Here is a 9,132-nt window from a genome sequence, read left to right on the forward strand (position 1 = left end):
ACACTTTTCTCGCACGACCGCCGACGAGATCCCCGCCTTTCACCGCACCAGGGTCTCCCCCCCCCTTCCGGCCTGCTCATGACCCAGTCGGGGCTTCCCTTGATCGGCAGTTGTGTATTGTTACAGGGGGGTGTCTTTCTTTCTCTCTTCCCCCTTCTCTGGTGCTTTGTCTTCTCGCCACCCAGCTTCCACCCTTACGCTCTCCCCCACAAGGGGGCACGCGTCCGTGTGAGTGTGGCTGGACAGGCGTGGCAGAGCAGGAAAGGCCGGCGTGCGTGTGCGTGTGTGTGTGTGTGTGTGTGTGTGTGCGTGTGCGCGCGCGTGCGAGGGGGCAAGGACATACGAGCAGACAGCGAGAAGCGGCGCACATGGGCGCATGCAGCGGGGCGCGAATGCCGCCATCCCGCGGCGTGCGGCTCTTCTCCTGGCTGCGCTTTTCTCCTTGACCACCCCCACACGCACACGCACACACAAACACAAACACACGCACACACACACACACACACACACACACGCACACACACGGGCCCCCGCCCCTCCCATCAGTTGATCTCGATGTTGAAGATGTCCGAGTAGATGGCGCGGTCCTCCAGGATGGACGGGTCCTCCGGGTCGATGCGGTTGAAGTGGAAGTCGTACAGCGGGAGCTCCTTCATCGGCGGCAGGACATCCATGTAGGGCATGATGTGCTCGACCATCGGCGAGTTGGCCCCCTGGTCCTTGTGGTAATTGACACCCTTGTCACGATAGTTCACCACGAAGGCCTGGCCATCGGGGAAGTTCGTGTACAGGGCGTAGTACCCGCGCTCGGCCGCGAAGCGCATGAACCAGGCCGACCAGACGGCTCGGCCGCCGCCACGCGCCAGGAACCAGCTGTTGGTGATCATGTTGCTGAAGAGCGGCTGGAAGGAGGGGTCGCTGGATTTCTCGTTGAACCTGGGAGAGAGGGAGATGGAGAGCGGGCGGTGCGCACACGGCAGGGTACCAGGGGGGGGGGGACACAGGGCCAAGCATTGGCGGTGGCCCGAGGGGGGACGCATTTATGTTTGCGCGTGTGGTGTGTATGTGTGTGTGTGTGTGTGCGTTTGTTAGTCGCCGGTGTGTGAAGCTACTCATCTTGGTGTGTGCGGCCCTTGTTGTGGGGTGGAGTCCCCTGCGTGCCCCCCCCCTCCCCGCCCCCCCCCCCAGAGTGACCCCCCACACACGCGACCAAACACATCGCGAGCCCCCGAGAGACAGGTCACCATTGCCGCCTGCCCCACCCCTCCCCCCTTCTTCGATTCCCCTCTCCGAGTCTCGTGGCCCAAAATCTCGACGCCTCACCGCCATCTGCGCGCATGACACCGTCGGGACTCTTCCCCCGCCCCCCCTCTCTCTCTCTCCCCCGCCCGACTGCCCAATCGTCGATGGGGCCCTCCACACACACACACAGCAGGGCATACGCACCAGGAGATGAACTCGGCCCAGTGGTGCGGGAAGAAGACCGGCCCCCAGGTGCTGAGCAGCTGGTAGCGGAAGAACTTGGCGTCGTGCGGCAGGAACTCCTTCGGGCGCTTGGGGTACCGGCCCGGGATCATGTGCTGGCTCTGCAGCATGATGCCATACACTCGCGGGTCAAACTGCTCCGGATTGAAGTAGTAATACTCGACGGCGCGCTTGAGCCACACATAGAAGTACGGGCTGACGATGTTGTCGTCCTCCAGGATGATGGCGATTTCGGTGGTGCCCATGGGGAACCAGGAGGCCAGCCACTGGCCGGCCAGGCCGTAGTGCTTGTCACGGGCGTGGACCTGCTTGCGGCCATGGCGCCAGCGGTACACCTCGGACATCTGCCGCACGCGGGCATACTCCTGCAGGGAGATGTCCGCCTCGTTGTTCGGGTCATTCTGCTCCAGGGTGGCATTGGCCACCAGCTCCGGCGACGGGAAGTCGATGTAGATGTCCAAGTCCACCTTGTCTCCCATGAAGTCCGCCGCATCCAGCGACCGGAACAGCCGGAGCAGGGCGCGCGGCCGGTTGAAGGCGATGATCTTCACCGTCAGGCGGAAGTCCTTCACGGTGGCCGGAACCGGCCCGTTGCCGGGGGACAGGGCCGCGGGGCTGCTGGCCAGGGCGCGCATGCCGCTGGACCCGCGCGCCGGCGGCCCGGTCACATGGGCCAGCGGCAGGGTGTACGGCGTCGGGGCCTGCAGCCCGGGGAAGGCCTGGCACCGGAGGTCATCATCCACCAGCCACATGGAGATGTTCATGAAGCGCTGGCGCTTGTTGTCCACGCCGATGATGTAGTTGTTGTGGATGGCAGCCGGCCACTCGCCGTTCTTCTGAGACAGCTTGTCAATGAAGAAGCTGTTGTTCGATTGTGGGTGTATCCCCCCGCCCGGTCCGTAGCCGCGGCCGAGCGCCGAGAGAGGGTGCATTTTGCGTTCTGATGTCAGTGGGCGTTGTCACTTCGGATCTTCTCTCTCTTCCTCTCTGTGGCATGTATGTGTGTGTGTGTGTGTGTGTGTGTGTGTGTGTGTGTGTGTGTGTGCGCGCGTATGTGTGTCTGCGGGAGCGGGTCCTCAGGATCGCAGGATGATGCTCCCTCGAAGGCCCCCCCCTCCCCTCCCCGCCCCCCGGTGGCACACTGCTCACGCCGATGACCACGCACCGCTTGCCATCAGCCACCACCTTCTCGTCGATGGTGCCCCACTTGATCTCGTCCGGCTTGGCGGCCTTCAGCAGCTCGTTGACCAGCTCCTGCTCGGTCATGCTGTGGATGTTGAAGTTCTCCATGGCCTGGATCTTCTTGAAGACGGTCCGGTGCTGAAGCAGGACCTTGACCCACAGGGCGCGCGCGGCGTCGGTCGCCCGGAAGTAGATGAACCCGCCGGTGATCTTCTCCACCTTGTGGGCACCGCCCTGGATGTCCAGGTTCCGGTCGACAAACTGCAGCGGGTCGCGCAGGAACACCACGTCCACGTCCGACAGCAGGACATTGTAGCCCTTCTGCAGGATCTTGTAGATGAACTCGGTCCGGCTGTTCATCAGGGCCTGGTACGCCACCGACCCATAGTCGTAGGCCTTCTCGCGGGGGGTGCCATCGGCGGCGGTCTCATCGGCGGAGACAATGAACGAGCCATTGGCCGACTGGGCCAGCAGGGCCTTGTACTCCAGGGCGATGTTACTCTCGTAGTAGATGACCGGCAGGCCGCGATCGCGCAGGATCGTGTACATGGCCCGGTCGGTGGCGTGGAAGAGGAAGTTCTTCCGGCCAATGCGCAGCAGGGTGCACATCCAGTTGATGGAGAAGTCCAGGTAGCCGGAGTTGACGGTGGCCACGATGACATCGCGCGTCTGCGGGTCGGCCTGCTTGGCCAGCATGACGTCGATGGACTGCTCCTTCGGGCGCAGGGTGCAGAAGGGACACGCCCCGGAGGGGGCCGAGGAGGTGGTGCTGAAGTCGGCGCCGGGCCGAGTGAACACCGACGGGGCCGACTCGCCGGCCGGCAGGTTCTTCGGGCTCAGGGCATTGCCCGGGGAGTTGGGGATCGGCGCCAAGTAGTAGTCGCAGGACTCCACATCGCCGAGCTTCTTCGGGTCAACGGCATCGGACTTGGTCAGGTTGATGTTGTAGTCGGTGCCGGAGCGCGAGTGGCTACCTCCGACCTGTGGCGCGTGTTGCGGCGCGTGGGGCAATGTCCCAGGAGGGCAGGGCGGCGGGGACGTGGGGTTAGCATCTGAGGGAGGGCGGGCGTTCTCGGGGGATGCCCCCCCCCCGGGCAAGGTGGCACCCGAGGGGACGGGGATTTGGCCAAGTCCCGCGCGGTGGCACATACCTTCATGTGGTTGAGGTGCACGGCGAAGACCACCTCGGTGGCATCGACGGCCGCGGCATTCTGATTGCCGATGAACTGCGCCAGCAGCCAGTTATCCCAGCGGACCTGCAGCATTCCCCCCCAGCCCCCGGAGCGGATGGGTGGCAAGGTGCGACACCGGCAGGATGGTGATGGCCGAAAGCGCGAGCCAAGATGCCGATGCGGGGGGTTTCCTCTTGGTGTTAGAGTGCCACGGAGCAGCATCATAAAGCGAGTCGCTTCTCCCGGGGTGGGGGCGGGGCCTTGGCGATGGCAGGGCGTGCTCGGGTGGCGTGTGGCACGGCGGCCAGGTGGGCCACAGAAAAGAAGAAGAAGAAGAAGAGGGGGAGCATGTCATGTGTAACGCACACGGCCAACGATGAAGGGCGGCATGGGGCGGGCATAGCGGGTGCGGTACAGGAAGTAGTCGATCCCATACTTGCCGTGTGTCTTGCCGTAGCGTTCGACCTGTGGAAGGCCGCGGCGGGGGCGCGATCGTGGCAGGGCGATCAGCCGGGAGGAAGAGGCGCACGCCTGCGTGTCAGTACCATTATCGAGTGGTGTGCACCGGGTTTTTTTTCCCCTCCACTGGGCATCTGCCCATCTCTTTTTCTTTCTCTCTCTCTCTCTCTGTCTCTCTCGACCCCTTCCTGGGAGAAAGAAAGGGCAGCCACTGCGGCGCGCTCGCCCTCACGGGTGTGTGCACAAAGAAAAACACGCGACGCGAAGGGGGGGCGATGACAATGCGTGTTCCAGTGGACGCACGGTGCGCTTGAAGTCCTCGCGCCACATGGGGTTGTTGAAGTCAATCAGACGCGGGTACAGGATGTCGATGCGCTGGCCGACCATCAGGAAGTCCTCATGCTGGGAGGCAACCTATCCGGCCGAATTTGGCCAATGGACGGAGTTGATCGGGCAGTGGGTGGCGGGATGAAAGATGCATCAAGTCAGCACACGGAGGAGACTCTCTCTCTCTCTCTCTCTCTCTCTCTCTCCTTCCCCCCCCTCACACCGGGAGGATATCCCCGAGCGGCGGGCCGTCTCTGTTTTTCTTCCCCCCAGCGCTTGATGTTTCTCCGAGCGGAGCACGCACCGAATGCATGGCATAGAGGATGTCCTCGAAGTAGACCATGTCCGAGTTGGAGTACATGATGTACTCGGTGTCGGCCAGCTCGGCGGCCCGGGCAAACAGGCAGTCGTAGCGGGGGACATTGAGCTCCGGGTGCATGCAGGGCACCTGAAGACACACCGCCCGCGAGGGGGGCACGAACTGCGAGTGTTTTTTTTTCCCCACGTTAGAGTTCAATTCCACCGGTGGGCGTTCGGCTGGGATAGGAGAGGAGGAGTGCAGGGAGGGAGGGGAGCAAAGCAAGCTGGACGCAGGGGGTGTGCGCCGCCCCCCCCCCCCCGACCAGGGGAGAAAGGTCGCCCAGTGGGTGGGCAGCGGTGTACGGCCAGATCGCCGCAGCCGATTGGACTCTCTGCTTGTCTGCTTATCTCCACATGTGTGCGTGCGTGCGTGTGTGTGTGTGTCTGGGCGCGTGTGTGCGCATACGCACCGACATGACGAAGTCGCAGCTGCGCTCATCACCGAACAGGATGATCTTGACCCCGGGCAGACGAACCCACGACTGGATGGCGTTGTATGTGTGCAGGGTCTCCAGCCAATCGGTCTGGGTGTTGCCAGCGAAGTTGATGGAGTTCAGGTCGGTGACCGTCAGCTCGCGCAGAATGGTCCAGATGGTCAGGTCGCGGCCGAGGGTCGGATCCCCGGGGGGGAGGATCTCCCGCGCGGCCGGGTGGTCGGTGAATTCGCTCGGGCGTCCGGTGACCGAGGCCGAGGTCAGGGGGCTGGCGCCGCTGGAGCCGAAGTACGGCGAGGAGGTCCGGGCCGAGGGGTGTCGGGGCGTCGGCAGCATCGGGCCCGACCAGGGGGGGGGGGGGGGGAGGGGGGAAAGACGCGGCAAACCAGCAGGCCACAAGGGACCAAGGCACGCGATCCATGCATGTGTTAGCTGACGCTCGGCGGCCGGGGGTGTCCTGTTTTTTTCCCCGACAGGCCAAGCTGGCCCACGGGGTCTGGCAAAGGGGGAACAAGCAGGCATTCCGGGTGCGCGCACACTCTCCCGTACCATGCCCATGTTGTAGGAATCGGCCGGGCTGCCGGAGGAGGCAAAGAAGGCCACCGCGCCAATGAGACCGACCAGGACGAGGCCCACCATGAGCATCGAAGACATCAGGCGTCTCCTGGGCCGGGACGGCGTCAGGGCGATGGATTCGCCCCGGGAGTGTCGCATGTTTGACAAGCTGCGCGCTTTGGCTCGGCGGGACTAACCAGCTACTGTGCCTGTGTGCGTGCGTGCGTGCGTGCGTGCGTGCGTGCGTGCGTGCGTGCGTGCGTGCGTGCGTGCGTGTGTGTGAGTACGTATGGCAGGTGAGTCACAGGGAGGGAAGCCAGTAAGAGGCCCAGACGGGGGGAGGCGCTGCTGGCGTGTTTGCGTCTGACAGCATAGCACAGCGCATGGCACATGCATACGTGCGCGTATGCGTATGTGTATATATATATATATGTGTGTGTGTGTGTGACTGTGTGGACATGGGCGCCCATCGCCGGAGCCCCAGCATGCTGTGTACCTATTCTGGAGGTAAAAAGGAGAGAGCGGAGGCAGGGAGAGGGATGGACAAGGGGGAGGGGGAGGAGAGGGGCCGGTCGGGATGCAATCCAGACTGTAGAGAGACAAATGCTCTGAGATCCACCTGCGGAAGGGTGCGCGCGAGGAGGGTGCAAGAGGGCAAAAAGGCAGGGGAGTACCGAAGATGTGACGGCACCGGGGTTCCGGAATGGGGCCCCTTCAGACCTCCCGCGAGAGGAACGTCGGCATGCGCGCCTCGACTCCACCAGCCCCGGGCCGGGCTCTTCTGCCCCTCCCCACGCCCCCACCCCCTGCCCCCGCGCTGCTGCCTACACCCCTCCGGCCTGCTCTGGGAGTTGTTCCTGCCCCATCCTCCCCCCCCCCCCCCGGTCGGGCGTGGGAGACAGTGCCGCCTCGGTGGCAGGCAGAGCAAATGGGGCGCCGCCGAGGCGAGACGGCTTGCCAGGCCCCGACAGGGGCATCAGTACCTGTAGAGTGGCCTCCCCTCGCCGCCTCGCCATCGCCCCATGTCCCCGGTCCAGCCCTGCTGCGTACTCGGGCTGAGTCTCTTTCTCCCCTGTGGCAGCGTGCCGTGCTGCGGAGGGCGATGTCGCCAGCCGAGCGTCCCTGCGCGGAATCCCCGCTCGACCATCCGGACAGGGGGCCGCCCGGTGTTCACCCCTTGGAGCAGCGCCGACAAGACTTGCTGCGGCCGAATTCGGCCCTCTTCCCGGCCCCCCCTCGCGAATGAGCCTTCCTGTCCCTGGTGTCCATGGCTTCGATCGGTGCCGGCTGGGCCGCGGTATCGGCATGTTGGCCCCCTCGAGGGATGGGAAAGAGACCGAGGGAGCAGCCAGACAGGGCGACGCGTTGCGCGTGTCCCGCATGAGGCCGCGGAGGCGGGGAGGGATGTCCCCCACTCAAGATGACCCAGCCTCCGGATTGGGCGTCGAAAGCCGTGCCTGGGCCCGTCCGCGAGCCCCCCTCCTCCTCCCCCCGCCCCGAATGACGCCATTCAGCAGGAGAGGCAAATGGGCGTGGCGTATCTCTTCCTGCTGCCTCTCGGCCCTTGACTGGGTCTTCATAGATAACGAAGCATGCAGTAAGAGGGGGCGACCGCCGGCGGGTAGGAGGAGGGGCTGCAAATAAAAAAAGGGGGCGACTTGTGGAGGGCAAGTCTCCGCTGGGTGCCGGGCAGGAAAGAGAAAAGAAAAGAAAAGGCCGAGCCGAAATTAAGACACCTGCCCGCCACAGGCATGCGCAGAATGCCCCGGTGCAAAGAGGACACCCTCCCCCAGGGCTAGGGCAGACACATCCGGGCATCGGTGGAATCGCTGGCACTATGCCGGACGCTGGGGCTGGGTATGCCGAAGCGCTGTTACCCGCCGGGCGGCGGCCGGCACACATTGGCATGCCTGTGCGCCTTCATGCGGACCGGCAGCCACCCCCCCCCCCCCTTCCCCCGCGATCTGTCAGGCGGTTGACAGGACACAGGGATGGTTCTACAATTGGAGAATGCCATCTTCCCCCTTTCGAGACGCCGGAAACCAAAGGCCTCCGGCCCGGCGTGGGGCGAGGGGGGGGGGGGGGGGGGGAGGGCACACCCTCTGCCGCGCCTCCTATGTTCGATATGTGTAGCCATGCCGGCTCGCGCTGCCGTTCTTCTGGCCCCATGTCGCTACCTTGGTTGGTCGGTCGGTCGGTCGGTCGGTCGGACTCCTTGCTCGCCGGCCTCCACTCGCCGTTCTCTCGGTGCGTGTGTGTGTGCGTCTCTGCGTGTTGCACGCGGACGCCCCCTGAAAGAGGGGGAGCCTTGGCGTGGATCCCCATGACCAGGCGAGGCCCCCGCCCTCGCCGGCCCCCTCTCCCAGCTGGTCCTGGCCGGGCACACCCCCAGGGGGGGGGGGAGTTCGGATTAATCAGTCATGCTGCGCGGGCGCCGGGGGAGCACAACGCAGGGGATATTGCCCACAAGCCAGCCGACCGACGCCTTGTGGGCGAGGGAGCCACCCTGGCAGTAAACAAACAGAGCCCTCAAGCCGGCCAAGTTGGGAATGATGGTGGGGCAAGACGCATGTCGCCACCCCCGGGGCATGCTCTTCACGGAAATTCGCGCTGCAACCCTAGGCACAAGGTGCTCCCGAGGATGGCGCCACCAGGTGCCGAGACAATCACATGGCCAGATTATTTAAATTTCACGTTTCGCCGCCCGCAGCGCGAGCCCTTCGCGCGATCCCCGCTTCGCCGGTGGCCGGCTGGCTCGCCCGCCCCGCCCGCCCCCCGGGCCCGCGGCCCGATCCGGCACGAGCCGCCCGCACCGGCACCATCGCCTCGTTGGTCATATCTCGGGGAGTACCCCCCTCGGGGCTCGGTCTCAGGCCGATCGATCAGCTTCCTCCTCCCCTCTCCTCCCGCCACCTGCCGATTGTCCGCAGACCCTCGCCTTTTGTCGCGGACTTCCTCCTTCCCCTCCCCCTCTCTTCCTGGCCCTCTGGATGGCTTCCACATCCGCGGCGCTCCATGGAACGTGTACGTGTGTTCCGCGCCATCTGTGCCGCCATGCTTCCTTTCCACCCGCTTTCTCTGACCCCCCCCCCCCCCCCCCCCCGCCCCCCCGGCCGCCCCTCCCCCCGCCTCGTCCTCCACCATCACTTTGCCCATAC

The 9,132-nt window shown here is 65.0% G+C and overlaps 3 protein-coding genes across 11 annotated transcripts in view; 1 reads left to right on the forward strand and 2 right to left on the reverse strand.

The window, feature by feature from the left end:
- Window positions 1–502: 502 nt before the first annotated feature.
- Window positions 503–4,821, reverse strand: H696_00498 (hypothetical protein). Of its 9 annotated transcripts, XM_009494368.1 has the most exons (6): window positions 4,602–4,821; window positions 4,206–4,304; window positions 3,819–3,923; window positions 2,651–3,648; window positions 1,447–2,346; window positions 503–936 (listed from the first exon to the last, which is right to left on the reverse strand). In XM_009494368.1, the coding sequence occupies exons 1-6, from the start codon at window positions 4,683–4,685 to the stop codon at window positions 543–545; spliced, it is 2,580 nt and encodes an 859-aa protein (XP_009492643.1). In that variant the 5' UTR covers window positions 4,686–4,821; the 3' UTR covers window positions 503–542. The 9 variants fall into 9 exon arrangements, with proteins under 9 accessions (XP_009492643.1, XP_009492644.1, XP_009492638.1 ...); XM_009494369.1 differs by having other exon boundaries at window positions 3,819–4,304; XM_009494363.1 differs by lacking the exon at window positions 4,602–4,821 and having other exon boundaries at window positions 4,206–4,468.
- A 1,026-nt stretch (window positions 4,822–5,847) lies between these two features.
- On the reverse strand, window positions 5,848–6,133 carry H696_00499 (hypothetical protein; the record flags this gene model as incomplete). The annotated part of the gene is made up of 2 exons (XM_009494370.1): window positions 5,848–5,901; window positions 5,969–6,133. 2 exons carry the CDS (start codon window positions 6,131–6,133, stop codon window positions 5,848–5,850), a joined length of 219 nt encoding a protein of 72 aa, XP_009492645.1.
- A 2,737-nt stretch (window positions 6,134–8,870) lies between these two features.
- H696_00500 (hypothetical protein) overlaps window positions 8,871–9,132 on the forward strand; it is a 3,322-nt gene continuing 3,060 nt past the window's right edge. Inside the window, exon 1 of the mRNA XM_009494371.1 lies at window positions 8,871–8,998. Coding sequence (XP_009492646.1) covers window positions 8,990–8,998 — 9 coding nt within the window. The 5' untranslated portion in view covers window positions 8,871–8,989. The remainder of the gene's footprint in view (window positions 8,999–9,132) is intronic.

The sequence above is a fragment of the Fonticula alba genome (assembly GCF_000388065.1).
Source record: "Fonticula alba strain ATCC 38817 unplaced genomic scaffold supercont2.1, whole genome shotgun sequence".
NCBI classification, from domain to species: domain Eukaryota; order Rotosphaerida; family Fonticulaceae; genus Fonticula; species Fonticula alba.

Excerpts from the sequence above, each read along its gene's own strand:
- H696_00498 (XM_009494368.1), bottom strand. The coding sequence starts at position 4,685 with ATGGTCGGCCAGCGCATCGACATCCTGTACCCGCGTCTGATTGACTTC. Across the intron at positions 3,924-4,205 it reads CGCCCTTCATCGTTGGCCGT|GTCCGCTGGGATAACTGGCT; the intron begins GTGCGTTACACA and ends GGAATGCTGCAG. Across the intron at positions 2,347-2,650 it reads GTGGTGGCTGATGGCAAGCG|CTTCTTCATTGACAAGCTGT; the intron begins GTGCGTGGTCAT and ends ATCGAACAACAG.